Genomic DNA, 21,558 nt, shown 5'->3' with positions numbered 1-21,558 from the left:
GAATGAAGAAAATGGGACTTTTTTTTTTTTTTGCTTCTCCACGTTTATATATAAATACAATGCTCCAAACCTTGTAAGAAATTTTCACCACAGAAGGAGCCCATTTGTCAAATTCATATGTCCAGTTAGACAGAGTCCTACAAAACAACAAAAACAAAGAATAACCACCGTAAAAACCCACACACACATTTATATAAAACTCAGTTACTAGAAAACTGTTACTTATTTTCAGTCTAGAGAATATAAAATACCCTGCATACATACTTATTTTAAATGTATGGAGAGAAGAGGTAAGTTAGAAAGAAGCATGACAATTTTTCACTTCATTAAAAAAAAAAATCTCACAAGGAATCAATTCAAAAGTGTAGAAATATGTGGAGCAAAACACCAGAATCTTTCTATGGTTCCTAACACCAACAATTGCTGGATAATTTGGCATCTATACAACTAGCCATGTAAGCTCAGAGAAAACGCAAACTAGGGAAGAGTAATTGCAAAGTCACATGGAAACAGTGAACAGACTGGTCAGAAAAAAAACAGGGAAGAAATACTGAATGACTTATTTTAATCCCCCAAAGAGCAGCCATAATATCCAAGCCAGATTGTACAAGTATGGATCAAATGCAGATGGTGTGTATACATGGAGGCAGGTAACTCTCAAGCTTGGTCAGAAAGACAAAAATGAAAACAAAACCTGAAGGGAATACAAGACGAAAAGCCTTGTTCTCCCCGCAGGTCAGAGTTCATCCTAGGACTGTGCAATCCATGAGGAGATCCCAGTGACTAAAGCGGCGACCTGACACCCCATCCCCGCCCCAGGCACTGCACTCAAGGGAGGGCCATGTGTACAGTTATTTCTTTACTCAGAAAGTGTTGGCCAAAGGCCAGGGGGGGCCACACAGTGGGCGAGGAGCTGGGGGCTGCACTGGAAATGGCAAAGGCTGGTCTTTCCAGAGCCACAAGCCACTGAAACACAAAGTGTACCTACCAGGTTTACTTAGATGCAGAATTTGTAGCAATGATTTTGATTTCTACTCTGCTTTAAAAGATACAGCAATGAAAATGTACACATCTATAATCTTCTGGAGGTATACATGCGCGCGCGTGGGTCTGTGTGTGTGTGTATAAGTGTGAATACAACAAGGAAAAATATTTCTAATAAAGGCCCCTCACCTTTCCCTTTAATAAGCTACTTAAGGAGGGATGAGGACTCACTCTGTAGCAGTGGTTCTCAACCTGAGGGTCGAGACCCCCTGGGGTTGCGTATCAGATACCTACATTCTGACTGGTAACAGCAACAGAGTTACAGTTACGAAGCAGCAACAAAATGATTTAAGGTTGGGGGTCGCCACATATGAGGTATCCCAGCATTAGAAAAGTTGGGAACCACTGCCCTAACAGGGTGCGGGCTAGGCTGACCACGGTGTTAAAGTGTCAAGGGCTGATAAGAATCAACTGCATCCTTTACTAGCCAGTTACTCCAAAGGCTACGGTGGAGTGGGCTGGGGTGGAACATCAAAACGGACATTCATTCAGATTACGTGCTCTTGGTATCCCAACTCCGTGCTACTAGATCTGTCTGAAGCGAGAGACAAGGCCAAGCCACTACTGACAGGGCAGTCTCCAGCGCACTGGACAGTGGGTGGCTGCTGCGGAATGGATGGCTTTTACTTACGAGAGGGGAACAATGATGAGATAGGGGCCGTTGAGCCTTTTGTGCTCCATCAGATACGTGATGAGTGCGATGGTCTGGATGGTCTTGCCGAGCCCCATTTCGTCAGCTAAGATTCCATTCAAATTGTTATTATACAGGGAAACCATCCATTCCAGGCCCTGGAGCTGAAATGAAGAGGAATTGTTTCAATTATCCAAGATCTGCACAGGTAATTAATACTAATACAACTCAAGTGAGGCTGTGACTTTCTGTACTTCTCGGAGCTGCGCGCTGTTTCCCTGCAGTAGCAAGGTGCGGAGGGGGAAAGCGCCAAGGCAAAAGGAATTTAAAAGATGAGCCTGTAATCGCCCCTGCTGCTTGGCAGGTGCTAAGTGCTAATCAGATTTAGAAAGGATGGGCTCCAGTGCGCTGGTGGGATTTGAGGCAGCTTTGCTGCTCATCCGTACTTAGCATTTCACAGTAGATGACATTCTAGAATTATTATAAATGAAGAAAACCCGAACCAAAGTCTATTCCAACCACTCCAAGAACAAAGAGCCAATTCGAGGATTAGAGGCAAGCCAGAAGGCTGAGCGGGAGCACAGACCAGTGATCATCAGGAACAGGTCATGCTCGGGCTGCCCCAGGGTGCCAGCTGTGTGGCCAGGAAGCCTGCCACCAGGAAGCCAGGGCCACTGGGTTGGGTACCAGAAGAACATGTATTCCTTTTTTTTTTTTTTTTTTTTTTTTTTTTTTGGTTTTTCGAGACAGGGTTTCTCTGTGTAGCCTTGGCCATCCTGGACTCACTTTGTAGACCAGGCTGGCCTCGAACTCACAGCGATCCGCCTGCCTCTGCCTCCCGAGTGCTGGGATTAAAGGCGTGCGCCACCACGCCCCGCTCAGGACATGTATTCCTTTTCCTGGCAAAGAAAGTCCTCAGGCAGCACAGGGAGACTCTGCACTGGGGCACTGCTCCCTGGGAGCTGGCTGCCTCGGAGACATACAATGTATTTTCCGAGCACGAAAAAGCAGTGTACTCAAGTCTCAGTTTTAGATATTTCACTTAAGCACAAAAGAAAGGTGAGGTGGAAGTATAGACTAATCACACTATCGTGATGCAATGCTGGGTTTAAATGATCACATCAATTAGATGTTACATTATACAGATAAGCGCACACACACATATACACTGACCCATATCTTACAGTCAAGCTAACTTGCTGCTGATCAAGTTCTGGTTAGAAAACAAGGTTATCTTGTACTTAAAATACTCATGAGGCAACTCTTCTTTATCAAGGATCACACAAGGAGCTGCAGCAGATGGGCACCAAGGTAGACATGCACCCCGCACTATTTGGAGGCTAGAGAAAGCAGGGAACACATACATTCCCCTGTGGTGAGTGTGTGTTAAGTGTGTAGTGGCTACAGTGTTCCTTAGGGAAACAATGTATCCATCTGAAGACTTTCATAAGCCAAACGGTCGGTGTGTGTGTGTGTGTGAGACCTAAGTCATCTTAAAGGTTTTTGTAAAACAGCCAACGCAGCGAGATAGGAGAGAAATGGAAAAGCCTTGAGAGAGAATGGGTAAACAGTGAGAGGAAGGGGACAGATGGCCAAGAGGGGGAAAAGAATCAGCCAGTACAAAGAACGAGGCCAGGTGATGGGCAAGGACTCAATCGGGCACTTGGTAGTTGGAAGCAGGAGAATCTGGAGTTTGCAAGGTTATTCTCAACTATGTGGTCTGTTCTGTCCAACCTGGGCTATATAAAAACCCGTCTTAAAAACAAGCCAACACAACAACAACAAAACAATGGATGTACAAAAATGCCACCATATAACTCATGACTCTAGGCTAAATTGAAAAACCAAATTTAAAAGAGAGAGGGGAAACGGGGGACAAGAGCTGAAACAGCAGTGGTAGGAAAGAGGAGCTTTTGTGATCTGACCAGCAGCTTTGGGGAAGTCAACTGCATGCCAGAAAAAAAAAAAATGGGAGTGGGAGGGAGGGAGGGAAAGATGGGGAAAGAGACTGACTGAGCCCACATAAAAGCAAAGCCAGAAGGGGAGGGGCTAGAAACTCACAAAACAGTGGAAAGAGACTTGGATTAAGAAGCATGGCTCTAGGAGGCAGCAGGAAGGCTGCAGCTGACCGTGCCAAGGTTAAACTTGTCAGGGAGCCACCAGCAGCTTCCCTGGGGCCACCTATGAACCTGTCTGTGAGAAACAGAACTCACAAAGCAGATGGGTCCTCAGACTACAGGAAGGGTACAGCTACTGTCCAAAGCCCACGCTGAGAGGAGTGGGCAGAGACCTGTGAGGGTGAGGAGTGGGATGGGCACAGGAATTCACATTTGGAAGCAGGGGGAGCTAGGTTTGAAAATGGAGCAGTGAAGAGTGCTCACAAAGTACAGGCAAACTGGCAAGAAGAAACTACTGTGGCGCTTAAAATGTATTTACGAGGGCCATCAGTGGGCGCTTGCTGCCAAGACTGAGTTCAATTCCTGGAACCTACATGGTAAAAGGAGAGAACCAACTACTGCAGGTTGCCCTCTGACCTCCATGAGCAGGATGTGACAGACAGACAGATACACCCATACAAATATGCAAAGTAGTAAAAGGTTTGGGTTTTTTAAAATAAATAATTCAGAAAAGACTGGGGGCGGGGTGGTGGCACACACCTTTAATCTCAGCACTAGTTGGATGGATTGCTCTGAGCTCAAGGCTAGCCTGATCTACAGAGTGAGTTCCAGGATAGCCAGGGCTACACAGAGAAGCCCTGTCTTGAAAAAGACAAAACAAACAAACAACAATAATAATTTGGAAATGGATCTCCCCTGTCAACTATAGCAAGGAACACACTGAACTGACAACATATCAAGTAGGCCAAATGAGATTCAAAAGAATACTCTGACCTCCTGAAGGGGGCGTGGCCTTGCAGGGTCAGTGATCTTCAAAGTATGTTCTAGGAGCTCCAGGGAAATTCTAAGACTTTCCCAAGACAATGCATGAGGTCTACACAGGTTCTGTAATGCTACCCAGGCATGGCTATTCATTCTACCCATGTGGCCATCAGTACAGACTGGGCCCAAGCAATGCGCAGCAGCAGCGGCTGACCCCAGGAGCTCTGAGGCAACTTGGTCATAAGCATGCACTTCTGTAAATGCATTCTAGATGACACCGTTTTATATGTTGGTAGAGAAAGGCGCTTGAGAACCGTGGAACTCAGCTGTGTTTAAAGAGTTACTGTTCTGCAAAAGGCTGATATGCATGGTGAAGCACATTCATTTCCCCAATGCTCAGTAAGCAGGTAGGCACTGTGGATGAAGAGAGAGGAGTCACTGCTGAGGCGATCACACCGGAGACCTAGGATGGCCCAGGGTTAGCCTAGTCTGAGAAGCAGGGATTTTCCACTCACCCTTACCAGCATCCACATTTGGAGTACTGAATTACAAGACTTTAGTTGTAGTAAACCATATCACCTACGTTTATTTGATCACTAAACCTTACTATTTTATTTTAGTTTTAGTTTAGTTTTTAATTTTAATTATTATTTTAAGTTTGCCTCTAATTTAATCTGAGGAGTAATTTGTGGAACAAATGTTCCAAGGAACACATCCCAGATAACTCGGTAGAGGGGTTGGAGCTGGAGAACAGGAGATGCCCTCAAAGCAAACACGTCAAGAGGAGCGGCTGCTACATTTACAGCCTAGTTTCTAACCAAAGCACAGGAGCCAACAGCCTTTTTGTACCTCAAGAAAAGGGTATAACTCCAAGAGATGACACTCTGAACCCTGTGGGACGGGTGAGCTGTGACACATGGGGAACCAGCCTGGAGCAAGAGTGAGGTCAAGCCATGTCCAAACCCCAAATCTCTCATCTTGAGACAGGCCAGAGTAAAGGTCGTTCCCTCCCTGTTCTGGGCCTGCATGCTCTGGTGCATGTAGCCTTGTGGACTCCCACCTCTGCCACCCGTGAATAAGTCACACAGCCTGGCCGCCAGGTTTCAGGATATGTCCAGCTAGCACCTGGAATGCCTCTCCATGCAAATGAAGCATTCCCAGCACCTCAGCCCCAGCTGATGATGTAACTCACCCCGAAAATCCCTACCCATTTCCCCAAGATTTATACAGCTTATTCCCCAAAATAAAGAAGAGCTGTTTCATTGAAAACCATCTTGCAGAAGGCTTTTCTTCCCCTGGCACTCACCACAGACCAAGATCCTGCTAACCCACCTGCCAGGTTAAGCTTCATTCCTTCTAGGACCGGTGCACAACATGCCTGTATACCCCAAGGCCAGAGATAAACCTGGGACCACAGAACCCCTAGCATCCAACTATTACTACTACAACTAAGGTTGAAGTGATATTTTGTTACTTTAGGTCCCCCAGCCTAATGCGCAGAGACGGTTTTTCTCTTTTTGCAGAGAACCACAGTAAAACTAATCCAACATGAAGCCAGCATTTCTTACAAGACCCATTCCAGGATGACAGAAACAAAGCTGGTGTAGTACAGCAATATTGAGCACACAGCTCTGAAAGAAGCAAGCTAGCTGCTCCTGGCCCGTGGGGTGGCCGAGTGGGCTCTAGGTAACGTGAGGCTCTCAACCTGGAATGCGTTCCCACCTTCCAAACCTCCTCCTAAGTTGACTAAGGCTTCTGGAGCGGGGCCTACGCACTTGGGGATGGTGTGTATGCAAGACCGAGGCTTGCTATGGGGACACGCACATACACGCCAGTTGCTTACCTGGTAATGCTTCAGGGTGCCGTTAATGAGGAGGGCAGACTGCTTCTCCACCCTCTCGGAGATGGCATGAGCCACCGTGTAGTAGGACTGTGACCCTCTGGCACTGTACTGCATGCTGTATTCATCGTCCACGTCCTGCTTTGCAGTCCTGAAAGAGCGCAAGTGGGAAGTCCACGGAGATGTTTGACTCCGTGTGTTACTTTGTCCCAAATGACTGGAGAGCCAAAGCTGCTGTTGTAGGAATTGCCTGCCCTACAGTTACAATTGCTCTCTGTAAAGTTCACAGAAGCCAAGCAGGAAGAGCAGAACCCTATCAACTCCACATTATGCTTGTGAGGAACTTGGGCCTAGGACAGGTTACTCTCAAGGTTATAAAAGGTGCCCAGCAGGGACCTGACCTGCACAGCTGGAGACCAGCACCTTGCTGGAGGAAGTTGTCCTGGGTCCTTTGGATGCAAGATAAATCTAAAGCTTGGCAGGCAAGTAGGAGAGGGTTGAAGAGGACATGAGCAGGGAAGAAGGGGATAAAGGAGTTTGTAGGAGAGAGAAACATGTTCTGAGAGAGCAAGATGCTTTTCCACTTAGAAGTCGAACTGCTTCGTGGGGGAGCTTGGGTGTTGCCAACTGAAAACATCCCAGTAGAGACTCTGAGAGGATATATGCCCAAAAACATGAGGCTGGGGAGAGAGAGAGAGGGAGAGAGAGAGAGAGAGAGAGAGAGAGAGAGAGAGAGAGAGAGAGAGAGAGAGAGAGAGAGAGGACTTGGGATTGTTTTGGCTGTTCATCACACTTTGGGAGATGCTCTTAGAGAGAACTGCTCCAGGGAAGGCATCAAGGCTTGGGGCTCCTGCTGAGGCTCTGGGCCTCTGCTGCTGTTCCAGGTTCTAGCAGTCACCTTGGTTGAATTGCGGGTTTGCTGAGGGCCTGCTGACTATGCCAGGAGAACTGCTCATCGGAACTGATATCCTTAAGGTTTCCCTACTGTGTTCCTTAATCTCCTTTTCCTATTGTTTGGGTTAGTCGAGTTGTAAGTGAGGTTATGCTCTGTTAGTTAGTTTATAATAAAGTATAATTGTTAAGAAAACGGAGCCTACAGGGGTTCTTCTTTCCACTCTGTCTTTTACCCAATGCATATGGACGAGCCACTGTTCATTCTTACAAAGCCTTCATTGACTAAGCAGGGGGACACTGGAAAATAAAGGCCCCTAAAGTGGGGTATACAAGCCGGGAAGGGAAAAAAATATTGGAACATCCACTTCTTCATTTCAGGAAGTCTCGTGTTTTGAATGTCCTCTGTAGTCGGCTATTTCAGAACAACGTCCTACCACAATCACACAAGCAACATGATGTGTGAACCATTGGAGACTTGGCTGAAATGGGGTAAAGAAGTGGTGCCCTGTACCCAGACTGGGGGAGCTGAAGCTAAAAGTCTGGACTTGGCCAGACTGGGCAGCTGCCGAACCTACAACAACCAGGATGATACAAGAATGGCATTCACACTTGGGCTTCTGGGTATGTTGATGGCCTTGAGGTGGGCCGGATAGGTAGACAGCAGGGCCCTCGTGTGTGTGTGTGTGTGTGTGTGTGTGTGTGTGTGTGTGTGTGTGTGTGTATGTGTGTGTGTGTAAGTTTGATCAGTCTAATCTAGGATAGAGGTATAAATGGCAGGTGTGAAGTCCAGAAAAGAGCCTGAGCTGCAGACAGGATTCTTGAGTCAAGGAAAGGAGAGAGAGGGAAGGAGGGGGGGAAGGGAAGGGGGGGACAGAGGGAGATAAGCAACACAAAGCCCTTGGCCAGAGCTCAGGAGCTGTAGGAGCTGAAGGAACACTCCTAATTGGAGTGCGAGTATGAAGTCTATTCCTGTCTTTAATAGGATTTGCAAACAGAAAAAACACACCACATGAACCTCGGACACTGATGCACTGTAATGAAAACTCCGAGGGCCACATACTCAATGATCTGCTTGGCATCCTTTTCAGAAACTTCCTCACTGTTTGGATCCAGCAGTATCTTCTCTTCCGTTTCCTGCCGACTGGACTCTTCCTCTTCATCCTGCAGGAAGAGCAAGAGACACAGTGAGGCCTATATTTTAACAGGCAAGTTCTACCTCTCTGATTAGTGCTTTTTATAAAGAGATTAAATAGTATTTTGCTTCACAAATGAAGCAAGTAAATCCAATTAAGGGAGGAAGCAAATTTAACATCTGCTTCAACCAAGTGATTCACCCCTTCACTGCTGACTGCGAGAAAGGGATGCTCCAGGGGTCTCCAAGACCAGCACTCCCAAGAAGGAGTGTGTGAAAAATCACACCAGCAAGACATACAATTATTTGGCCATTCAAAGCAGATGCACAGACCATATCTGCTCTTTTAGAATTCTATATTCCTGGATCTAAAAGCAGATGCTAGAGACTTCACATCCTCCTGAGCATGCTCTTTCAGGTGATGACATGCGACTCTGTAGTCCCTGAGTGCTGTAGAGGATCTGAACTGGTAAGCACACTGTTTTCAGAGGCTGCCTCACATCACACATTTCTGAGCGTTCAGGAAAAAAGCATCATTGCCTCAGCAAAGGATGTGATTGCCTCCTCAGCTCTTAAAGGCATTACTAATATTCATTATGTCTACCATTAACCCAATGTTTCAAAACCGTCTAAAGGCGAGAATGTGTTTCCTAACCACTGACTGGAGGAAAGGCACACATGACGGAGTACCAATGGTGACATCAAGACAATGCCATCAGATTTTTCAGAAGTGCCTCCTAGAAATGAGGTGCTACGAGTCACTCACTGGCTGGTGGCCTGGGGCTCCTGTCACTTGGTCCGAGTGCATCTCTTACCAGCTGTCAGGAGATGTCTGCAGCTGTCAACATCTGGGTGGCATGGGCTACCTAAACTGCTCACTTGATCTTATCTTTACACATCCAGGCTCTTCCTCAGAGAGAAAAATCTTGTGGCAGATCATTTATAGAGCCATTCACTCCCAAGCAAGAGCGAGAGAGGGTAGTTTGGAGATATTATCATGGAGTATTTGCTTTTTAATGGTTATGTTTTTCTAAATGAAATTTTTATTGTTTTCTGAAAGCAGTAAATGTTCATGGTATATTAATTTAGAAAGCAAAGATCCAAAATGCAGAAGGAAAATGACCATTGCCTTAAAATCTTTGTCAGTTATTAGGCAAGGGCTGTGTCAGCGAAGGCTTGGCATCGGTGCATCTGTGCATCTGTGGCATGCTACACTATAGTCCTATATCCTGGTCCAAACCAGGCTTGATGACTGTACTAGCCAGACTCAAGAAAAGAATATAAAATCGCTTAATCTTTTTATTTGTACTAATCAATCATTTCATAATTAACCTACCAAATACCTCTGTTATTTCTTAATCTCTAGTGAGAGTACCCATGATTCTCACTTTATGCCCTAAATGTGTTATATATTCCTTCCAAGAAATAAGAGAAATACATCCTCTTTTGAGTAGCTAGCATATATAAAATTTCAAAATTAAGGGTCATGTTTACAGAGAAGTCCAGATGATCATTAAAGTCTTTAGGCCTTTTCTATTTCAGGTCCCAAACATATAACTTCTCTTTTTGTTTGTTTGCTTTTTGTTTTTTGTTTTTGTTTTTTTCAAGACAGGGGGTCTCTCTGTGTAGCCTTGGCTGTCCTGGACTTGCTATGCAGACCAGGCTGGCCTCGAACTCACAGCAATCCTCCTGCCTCTGCCTCCTGAGTGCTGGGATTAAAGGCGAGTGCCACCACGCCCGGCTCCAAACCCATAACTTCTAATGGACTCCAAGGCTTAGAAGACAGCACAAGTTCTTGGGAGGTTAGCGCCCACTACAGACCACTTGGGGACAGGAAACTCCCAAAGCAAGCCATCTTCAAAATTCTCCCCCAAGACCTCCTGCACCACCTCTAGTCTGACAACAGCTTCTCTTTTCTTGCTTCCAAATGAATTTAGGATTTGTCAACATCTATCTCCATAGCGAGAAAAGCTGACAGTGGGTCACTAGGCACACACCATCAGAGCCTTTCCAAACGCTTAGCCCCAGTCATCACCTGAAAACAAACTCGGGAAGAAGGAGTAGGAGGCTTTGCTTGCTCCTCCATTAGCTTTGGAGCCAGCGAATCCCACAGAAGACTAAGTGTGCACATACCTCTTCCTCATAGTCAGACTCACTCTCCTCACTGTCAGACCTGGGTGCAACTTCGTAACTAGGGAAAAAGGAGAAGAGGGGTGCTGACCTTTCCGTTATAAACACAGACATTCGCGACATGATCGCAACACCCTACGTGCAGATGACAAACGCAGGCGCGAAACTTCCCCATCTCAGCAATGGCTATGCTGGTTCTGTTTGGGAATTTTCCAAGGGATGCCAGACCCAGCCTAGTCAAAGAAGCTCCAAGAATCACAGTAACCGTTTCAACACCATACCCAGGATTCATCTCCAGCCAGGCGTCCAGCTGACTTGCTTTAGGTGCTTCTGGTCCGAAGAGGACCTTGCCAGTTTCTGTGTGTGTCACTTTCACAGGCAGGTCACTCATCTGGCTGCTTTCATCTATTGGCTGGAAAAGGCAAAAAGGAATCAAGTCAGCCTGAGATGTTAGGAGGCTTTGTCAGTTCGACGTTGGATATTTCTCAGGCTGTCTCAAAAAAACAAAAACAAACAAACAAAAAACTGGCTGTGGCTTGATAGTACAGAATGTATCTAACATGTGCAAGGTTCTGAACTTGATCCACAACAAAAGCCTTAATCCATTTGTATCGAGAATTTTGGTTTCTTTAAAAACCCAGTTATGTTGGTATCAACCCCTGGCGTGGGATATGGGGCTGCCTCCGATTGGTGGCATAATTTGTCTCATGCTCTAACAGGGCGTGATTTTGCTGCCTGAAGATAGTTTATGTTGAGAATTCTGGGGACTCTTGAGAGAGTATATAATGCTAGAGCCCCAGAGGAGCTCTGGCGGCTGCTGTTTTGCTGCTGCCACTGCTGCTGCTGCTACTGCTGCTGCTATTGCTGCTGCTGCTATTGCTGCTGCTGCTGCTGTTGCTTCTTTTGCTGGGTTGCTGGCTGCTGGATTGCTGGCTGCTGGATTGCTGGCTGCTGGATTGTTGGTTGCTGGCTGGAGATATCCTGACAACTAAGATTGGACTTGCCCCAGGGGAACTCGACACCCCTAATCAGCGCAGGTAGTCTAAAGAGATCTACACCCTCTTTCCCCTCTATCCTTCTTTCTTTCCTTCCTAATGTTGGGGGGTTGGAAGAGATTGGGGCAGAGAAGCGTGGTAGGAAAAAGAACCCAATGAAGTAGCCAAAACTCTAGCTACACACATTGGCCTCCCTGGGACCTAAAGTACAGGTGCAAGGCTTTGGCTTTTCTAACTGGCTGTATTTGCCAAGACTCTGAGTTAAAAGATAAAAAAACATTCAAGAAAGCTGGGATACAGGTATACTGACAGAAGGCCAAACCACAGTGGCAGCAACACCAATGGAGTGACATTGGCTATGCCAAGCTCCTGCCAGCTCCAAATACCAGCCACGTCGTTACTAGATCAGTTATACAGCATAAGATAAAATTAAGTTAGAGCCCTAAGACAGACTCTCCAGATAGCCTACTACATATGAACATCCCTCACCCCCAAATCCAACTTTCGAAACTTTCTGAGCATGTACATGATGGAACAAGTGGACAATTCAGTAACTGGCCCAATGGGAAGGGCTATCCATAGCCAGTCAAAACACATGCATACTAAAGTAATGCATAAAATTACCTTTAGACTATACAGTAAGGCCTATGTGAAAAAAAAGATGTAGTGTATACTTAGATCTAGGTCCTATCCCCAAAGTGTCTCATTTTTATGTAAATACTCCAAAGTCCCAGCCTCAACCCCACACTGAACAGAAACACTTCTGGCTGCAAGCATTTAGGATGAGGGATCCTCCCCCTGTAACAAACTCCATTCTTACTTCAGGCAAGTGGACCTGATCCGCATCATTTAGAACTAAGAGTCCCCAGATCCTTCACCTAACACTCCCAGGGAGCAATTCCTGCAAGCTGTGATTTTGGCTAGAACAACAAAATGTAGCCCATGCCATCTACTGAAAAACAATGTGCTTTATCTGAAGCCAACCCACCAGAATGGAGGAGTCTAATTCAACCCTCAGAATTGTGTGTATGGTAAACAAACAAACAACAACAAAACGCTGCCTCTTGGAAACCTGAAGAACTGACCAAGACAATGACGAAGTTCATTATCAGACTCTACCAAAAAAAAAAAAAAAAAAAAGCTTGCTCAGAAAATTAAGAGTATGCAAAACTGCAGAGGTTGTAGATAATGTGCCCCAGAGAACAGGCTGTCTTGAAGAGGCTGGAAATGGAGCAACCCTATGCAAATGGATGCTACTAATTGTAAGGTGACCGACTTCTAGGAGCAGGGCCCTGGGTAGGACACTTGGAAACGCTTCACTTGTGTGTGCACTCCGCTATTTCCTAAAGACTAGTAAAACGGACTGTTCAGGCAATTCATTATTTCAAAGAATTGGCCCTAAACTACTCTTAATTAGTTCTGTGGTCAAATAAATACATGCAACACTATTGGTGTAATTAAGACTGTCATATAATTTATTCCAATTAAGCCAAAAAAAAAAAAAAAGATAAGGAAAAACAGTTGGCCAATGTTACTTTCTGTATCTTGGAGAAAAATAATCAAAAAGAAACCCAAACCCCAGTAGTTCTTTCCTCCTGCTCCCTCAGCAAAGCACCATCAAAATCAGAACCAATATTAGTGACTATTCACAAAGATAACTATAAAAGAAAAGGCTTGCCGCAGCCTGTCAGCTTTCCTCGCTCTCATGGGCGCTAAAGTGATCGTTCTGAGTTGTGCTGCTCTACACAGCAACATGATTCGTCCTCATTAAGGTAAAAGGTCATCTCCACACTAGACAGAGAAAAGGGAAATCCAGCATTTGCTACCATTTCCCTGGTTGGGGGGTGGGGGTGGGGACACGACCATATTTGTTATAGTGGGCTATTATAATACAGCCTGTTTTATTGGTAATGTGACACCTCGGAGAAAACTGGACATCACTGTGGGTGGAATTAGAACTCTGGCAAAAAAAAAAAAAAAAAAAAGCACAGAATGAGACCAAGAGAAAGAAGTAAGAGCATTATTTCAAAACAAACTGAGCAAGATGCCCACTTTGCAAACTTTAGCACACAGAACTCACAAATGTTAACACTGAAGATGAAGGGGGAAAGAAAAAAAAAATGATGTCACAGGCCCAAGATCAGGCTAATTTCCACACAAGATAAGAGATGAGAGGACTAGAAGGTGTTGAGTCACCCTGGGGGGGGGCTGCCTTCCTCAGAGAAGGCTGGTGTAAGGCTGGCTCTTATTGCTTCGAAGCGCTGCGACACAGCATTCTACCCTGGTAAGAGCCAGCCTAGAGTTTTGTACATATCAATATTTATCTTGATCTTTTCCTTCCTTGCAGTGACTTAGAGTGGCAAGCCAACAGCTATTTTCAAGAGGTTTCTGTATGTCAGCAGTCCAACCCTTTCTGCATCTAGCCATGGGAACTCACATGGAACCCTCGTGATTCTAGAATGAAATGGGCAACCCCTCCACCATCCTATGCTCTAAGCAGGCTTCTCAGGCAGGGCCCCCTGAGGGGAGGTAATTAAAATAAAACAAAACGAAGCCTCTCTATGTCTTGCACCTCTCCATGACTGGACACATCCTTCAGTTTTTCAGAGGGAAAAAAAAATCCAATAAATAAATAATTGCCTCCTCAGAGCTCAAGAGAATATCAGAAATTCTAGGATATACAATTAAGGACAATGCCTGTGTAGCTCAACATACAATCTATATGATAATCCTACAGAAATAACCCAATAAAAATCTGGAATATGTGAACTGGCTGGTTTACATATTTTTTTCTTATTTCAAATTAGTAAATAAGTAGGGAAATTGGGCTGTATTTATGCTTCTGTGTTATTTACTTGCCAAGTGTAATCACAGTATCACTTTACCCTCTTATGCCTTCTACACAGTCATAATATGCTTATCTGTATACAGAATGGTACACAAGAAACTATCAGCTGATCAGCAATCTTGGGACAGTGTTATTCTAGTTTTTTACTGTATTAATGGTCTGTGGTTTGTCCCCTACCCCTATGCCTGCCTTTCTCTGTCTGTCTGTCTGTCTGTCTCTGTGTGTGTGTGTGTGTGTGTGTGTGTGTGTGTGTGTGTGTGTGTGCACAAATATGCTCATTCATGTGTGTGAGTGCAGGCATATGTGTGGAGGACAGAGGGCACTCTTGACCTCACTTTGAGAAAAGGTCTCAATGTTGTTTGCCACTATGAGTTTCCAGCTAGCTGGTCTTTAAGCTTTCAGGGGGTCCCTCCACCTTTGCTCCCCATGTCACGGTAGAAACACTTGGTTTACAGACACATGCTACCACATGCAGCTTTACATGGGTCTTGCATATCCTAACTTGTCCTCACATTTGCACAGCGAGAACTCTACCTACTATGCCATATCTCCATCCCCTGATGCACTATTTTTTTTTTTTTTTAATTTTGATTTTATTTTTTTACTTTAAAAAGGATCAGCTAAGGGCCTGGAGAGGTGGCACAGCAGTTCAAAACACATGGTGCTCTTGCAAAAGACCCAAGTTTGGTCCCAGACATCCATATCTGGAGATTCACAATGGTCCATAACTCCAGCTCTAGAGAATAGACACTCTCTTCCGACCTCTGTGGGCACTCACATAAACATGCAGATAGATATACATGCAGAGACACACATATATACCAATGAATAGAACTTTTTAATAAAAATGAATGGGTCAGGGAAACTGAAGTCACAGTACACAAAGAACAGTGCAACAGGGTATGACCAACTTCCCCAGCACAACACAGCAGCCAATGGGAGCCACTACCCTTACCTCTCCGTCTGGTCCCAGGGCAGACTCCCCTCCCTCTGCATTCTCTTCAGCCTTCTGCAAAACAACAAGTCAAGTGTTATGTATACATCAAGAATATAGGATGAGAATTCATTCATGGCAAGTCCCATACGTAACTTTCACGGTTGTGTGTCGTCCTCACAAAACAAAAGTGCGAATGCTAACATATTTCGTTGTTCTCTCTTTGCTGAGACAAAGCATGCACTGTATTAGAAACTTGTGGAGAGTCATTTAAAGCCAGCTGCGATTCAAGGCCCGCCCACTAGAGATCTGTGGGTAGCATCGTTAGAGACCCACAGAGCTTAAGACATGGGTACCATGAAGACAGACGGAAAAATCAGAAACACTGTCTCGTGTTTGGCACTGAAGACAAATCCTGACATAATTAGTTTGACTTCCCTAATTCCCTGAGCAAGTTTTCATCAGCAACGAAGAACAGCATTCTAAAACTGTCCATCAACAAAAAGCGCTGAACCACTCCGCAGTCATAAAAACGCAAAACAAAACAAAATTCTGCGCATTCCCTGGGTGGCTTCCATTCTACCTAATTGGCTCTCATAGCACACAGTATCTCCACAGTGTGTATGCAAAGAGACCGATGCATATCAATTGCATCCTCATGAAACAGTCCATCATCTAACATTGTTTAAATAGTCCAGTGCCTTCGTGCATTAACCCCGATGTGCCTCAGCGACGTGGAAATGAGAAACTAGGATGATGTCACACATTGTGCACATACCAGAGTCTCATCTGTGATATATGCAGACTAATCAAAAATGCCTTCCACTTACAACACCTGGCTGACAGGCAAAATACTTTCCAGATACAGAATCTCTACTTTAAAATTATTCCTAAAAAGTCATACTACTTCCTTGTAATAAAACAGGGAGAGAAAGGCTGTAGTCACTGACTTTTACCAAGACGTTCAGAAAAACAAGCTTCCTCCTACCCCAGGACTCTTTAGTTAGTTGAAAAGTATAGACAATAATACGGAATCAACATTAACTCTCCTTTTACTTATGGCATTCATTCTATTAACACTTTTATCTTCTATGAAAATAATTAGTCTCTGTTAAAAAGCAACTTTACTGAAGTTTAAACATCTAAAATCTAGCCTTTTTCCACACTGAATAAGTCCTACAAACGAATGACTTTTTAAAGTTCTTTTCAATGTGATGTATAATTTCCTTACCAAATACATTCTCTGTGTCTCTCTCACATGTGTGCACATACATGAACATACACACACACACACACACACACACACAGAGAGAGAGAGAGAGAGAGAGAGAGAGAGAAAGAGAGAGAGAGGGCAGGGGGTGTGTGATAAAGCATAAATAACAGTTTCTACCAAAGATTAGGAAAATAGAGGCTCCTACGCTTAGACTTGCCCAAGACTTGTATTTTCTGTATTGCCACCTAGAAAAGGAAGTGTGTATGGGCTCAGAGAACTGATGCATGGAATCACACCCATGGGCTCCCCACCTAGCCTGGAGAGGTATTCCAACAACGACAGAGACCTTGTGTTCAGAACAGAGAGCAGCCACTGAAGGTTCCATTTTTGGAATTCTGAAGCACTATACTCCAGAGGTGGTTTTAATTAATGAGAGAAAGTCAATTAATCCCACCATTCTTTCCATAGGAGCCAGAAATAATCTACGAATTTGGCCAACAAAGAAAATCAAAGGAGACAATGAAAAAGCCAATTTGAAACAGCTAGCGGCTGGAACTGGATCGCCGTTTCAATGAACAGCACATTAAGAAGCTTGAAGCACCCTAAATGCGCAGAATCAAAACCACCCCGCAGTATACTCTCTTATGAATATACCATGAGCTAGCCGGAGCGTTATCTAAAATCTGCCTCATAATCAGACCCTTTCATTACATAAAGCCCCCTAAACTCTCCAATGTTTAATGCCATTAGACACCAAGAAGCAAAGTGCAGTTTATGTGAGCTCATCCGGCCCTCCGTTCTGGGACCAGACAAGTTGCACAGGAGTCACCTCTGTCTACACAGGAGCCCTTAGCTGCGTAACAGCCCTGAACAAACTGGCTTCTCTTTGCCCTGAGTTTCTGCTGCAGGACTGGGGCTCCTGTTTCCACCTAGTCATTCCAGAGCTCACGTGGTGCAAGACAAAAAAAACCCTTCGCCAGCTCAGTCATGGACGGTGGCGATACAGTTAAGGGCGGCTCTATCTGAAAACAGCCCCCTGAGGCTACACGGTTGGGCTTCTAGTTGTGCAAGGAGGATTCACGCCCATGGGGGAGGCGAGCACCTTAGGAATCACTAGGTGAGTACATAGCACCAAAGAACAAAGCACCATTGTGAGCAGGGCATTTCACTTAGGGTCCACTCACTGATCTTCCATATTTCTATTGTTGCTATTGTTTATTACCCTTTACTAGTGCTGCTAGCCTCATCACAATTGGGAGCCAAAATATTTTTTTCAAGTCATAAAATGGTTAATTCATCTGTCACCTCTGTCACGCCCACCCTTGTCCTTGGACCCAATTCTACCACTTTGAGACATGAAAGCCAGGTGGCAGTCTACTCTACAGGAAGAGCCAGCAGCTCCTCCCATCATGCTCTGGGCTTCTGAGGTCTATGGATCTTTCTTTCAGAAATCCATGTTCTCCTACCAGACTCAAGTTTTAATGTCAACATGGAAAAGAAAACCCAAAACCCCTACCCTTCACACTAGATACCCAAGAGACTGCGACTTTTGCTTCCTTTGGAATGGACTTTGGACAGTCTCTGGCCCCAGGTGAAACAGCTTGGTGCAAATGCAGCACAAGTTGACAGTATTCCCCCCCTGAGAAATGTTCTCATGCAGTTACCTGTGTCATGGAACCACCGCCACATGCTCTAATGCCACTGTCTGGTGCCTTCACCTAACCCCAATGATTGAAACCAAAAACATAATCACACTAAAACACTGCAGCCCAGTCATTACTCAAGACTGAAGAAATCCTACCCTGGATTCCTCCTAAGAAAACACTGCAAACTAATTATGCTTATGGGGGGATGAAAGCACAATTAACCTACTCACGTCAGGGGATGTGTGTGATACGAATTAATCCTAACTACAGATTACTCATTACTAAAAATTACTAAAACTCAAACGGATTTGGGTTCACAATTTCAAAGGCCGATGTCAATTTACATTCTCCACTTTAGAATGGGTTCACAGACAATGCAAGTGACTCATCTTCCATTCAATGGGCTTATAACATGAACAGTAGGGGCTCCTGGAAGCAGGACTTCCGGACATAGGAAAATCTTGTGTCAGCTAAAATCAGCAAGACAGACTTCACTGCGGCAGTCTGCTCAGATTACAACATCGAAAGTTTTATGTCGAATATTTTACAGCCTATATTGTAAAAGAATCCATATCTGCCCCCAACAGGTATTGCCACAGTGTGCTGGATCAACGTCCAAACATGTGGGTACCTTAAGGGCTCATTCTGCTTTTCTGGAAATGAAGCTTTCAGGAACCACTTGGTTTATTTTTACTGTCAATTAAGTGGGCCTCTGAGCACAGAGACAGGTGCTCAGGCAATAAAAAATGCCCAGGAATATCAAATTAGCAGGCATTTGCACACTGCCTGGGTCAGGTCGTACAGAGAAAGCCAATTTGAACATTTGACTCAGGTAACTGGCCAAGCCAGTTAAACAGGACTTGGCTTCAAATTGGCTTCACTCATTTTTGACAATGGACTGATGAGGAGGTAAACTTGACTGCCGTAGAAGTGTGCTCGCTGCTCTCTGGAGCCCTCACACCCATGTGTGCAGAACCGCCTAAGCAGCTTTCTTTCACCTATGGAGCCGTGGAAGGAAACATTGCAATAAACTATTGACTCTTTCAGAAAGACAGAAAAGATAAAATAATTGAAAGATGCTGGGAGTATCTTCAATTTACAACAAATGTCGCAAGGACGCTGTTGTTTTGTTTCATTAAAAATCATCCCGACTGGCTCTGGTGGCTGTGTTTAACATCTAAAAAGGTTAAAAAACACATTTCCAGTCGCTGTATTGAATAATGCACTGTGTCCAGAAAGGTCTCCCTTCGATGTAGCAGAGCCCTGAGCTGTACTTAGAAACGTGGACGGGAGAGAAGTAAGAGAAAGAAGAACGAACAAAAGGACTTTAAGAACTGACTGTACTGAGGCCACTTGCACTCCAAAAGACGAAAATTGCCACGCGTTTTCTCTCCTGCTTTCTAATGTAAATGAAGACAATGCAAATCCAGGGGTGAGAGTTGGTCTAGGCTATTAGACTACATAGCTTAAGTACCAGTGTGGTGACTCAGGCCTTTAATCCCAGCACTCCACTCGGGAGGCAGAGGCTAACCTGGTCTACAAAGTGAGTCCAGGACAGCCAAGGCTGTACAGAGACCCTGTCTCAAAAAACCAGAAAAAAAAAAAAAAAAGACTACAGAGCTTGAGAGAGGAGACCGAAAGGCACTGAGGACAGGATACAGACCACAAAAGAACAGAAGTCACATAAAAACATAGAGGAAGCTCTACAAAGACTGGGAGGGTACAAGGAAGAGAAGGATGACAGGAGGAAATCAGAGGCCAGGAAGGAACAAAACAAACCCTGCGTGAGAAATAATAATAAATCTAAGGTTCTGTATGTTAGTAACCAGTAAGACAAAATACGCCAAGCCATGACGACAGCATTACCTGGCAGTGCTGTCCACGGGCTCAGCCCCTGCTCAATACTACCAAAGCTTCTCAAGGCACATCAAAAACATAGCACAAGAAGGTGCTAGATTGTATCCCACGGAAGAGGTCAAAGGGAAAACTTTATATTTAATTTTCGCTAGGCTCAGATAGTTCTAGATGCTAAACCAAGACAACTGAACTTAAGGACTCTGCCTCTGGCAAGAGCTCCTAGCCACAGCTTATGCAAAGACTGTGACTGAAGCACTATGGGAAATATCTACTTAGCACTACCAGAAAGCACTCTAAAGCAGAGGCCATGGCAGTGAGAAGCTCCCCTCTGTAGGGCTGCTGGTAAGTCTCGTCATAGGCAGGGTCTACCAGAATACTTAATCCTCACTTCCCTTCTACATGCCAGTGCCAGCGAGTCAGTCACTGTCCTAACGCACAACTGATGCTCAGCTAGAAAACAAAACTAGCTGGCCCTGCTGGTCTCTGCTGGTAATCCTAGCACTTAGGAAGTAGAGGTCAAGGTCACCCCTGGTTATATAACAAGTTCAAGGCCAGCCTGGGCTACATGTGACTTTGGGTTGTTTTGTTGTTGTTGTTGTTGTTGTTAAGATAAACATAAAAAGAAATGGGCAACGTATTGAACATCACAAAATACGCAGTCAAGATAAAAAAAACGGTCTTTAATTTTTAATTATATTAAAACTTTGAGAGAGAGCGGGAGAGAGAGAGAGAGAGAGAGAGAGAGAGAGAGAGAGAGAGAGAGAGAGAGCGCATACATGTGGAGGTCAGAGGACAGCCTGAAGGAATCATTTCTCTCCTTACACCATGTGGATACTGGATAGCTAGCTCAGGTCAGTCCTTAGGCTTGGAGACAAGGCTTTAACCCACTCAGCCGTCTCCCCAGCCTTATTTTCAAAAGCAAAGCAAACAGTCAGATGGAAAAATAGAGCGTATTTCAACATCACTCTATCCATTTATCAGGACACTGCTTGGTGTAGCATCCAATACCTACTGTGTGCCAGCAGGTGCTCCATATGCATGGCAGTCATGGAGGTCAGAAAGGACTTCTACGCCTTCGTCCTGCTTAGCGAGCATTGTCTACTTGACACCCTGTAGTCAGCTGGGAAGAAGGAGTCTCCATTGAGGGACTGTCTGAATGAGGCTGTGGCCTCGTCTGTGAGAGATTTTCTTGCTTGTTGTGGGAAGCCTAGCCCACTACAGGAGCTGCCATCCCAAAGCAGGAGGGACTGAGCTGGGTAAGAAAGCCAGCAGAGTGGCAGCCAATGAGCAGGAACGAGGCAGCAAGCAGCTTTCCTCCTCGTTCTGTGCCTCCAGGTCATCCTCCTTCGCCAGTGCTTCCCGGATCTGGCCTAGAGTTTCTGCCTTGATGCTCCGCAATGGTGGAGTGTCACCGGGATGTGTAAGCTGAACTAACCCTTCCTCCCCATGTAAGCTGCTTTTGGTCATGGTGTTTATCACAGCAACAGAAATCAAACTAGAGCCGACCCCTTTGGT

General features: G+C 45.0%; 1 protein-coding gene across 3 annotated transcripts in view; it reads right to left on the bottom strand.

Annotated features, from left to right (window-relative positions):
- Positions 1–21,558, bottom strand: part of Smarca2 (SWI/SNF related, matrix associated, actin dependent regulator of chromatin, subfamily a, member 2) — a 167,495-nt gene that overhangs the window by 92,527 nt on the left and 53,410 nt on the right. For all 3 annotated transcript variants that reach the window (XM_051146287.1, XM_051146285.1, XM_051146286.1), the window contains exons 10-16: positions 15,349–15,402; positions 10,832–10,962; positions 10,554–10,611; positions 8,349–8,449; positions 6,398–6,545; positions 1,676–1,839; positions 71–137 (exon numbers count right to left, since the gene is read on the bottom strand). In XM_051146287.1, coding sequence (XP_051002244.1) covers positions 71–137; positions 1,676–1,839; positions 6,398–6,545; positions 8,349–8,449; positions 10,554–10,611; positions 10,832–10,962; positions 15,349–15,402 — 723 coding nt within the window. The remainder of the gene's footprint in view (positions 1–70; positions 138–1,675; positions 1,840–6,397; positions 6,546–8,348; positions 8,450–10,553; positions 10,612–10,831; positions 10,963–15,348; positions 15,403–21,558) is intronic.

This window comes from Acomys russatus, chromosome 5, assembly GCF_903995435.1.
Source record: "Acomys russatus chromosome 5, mAcoRus1.1, whole genome shotgun sequence".
NCBI lineage: Eukaryota > Metazoa > Chordata > Mammalia > Rodentia > Muridae > Acomys > Acomys russatus.
This window is presented reverse-complemented; position numbering and strand designations above follow the sequence as displayed.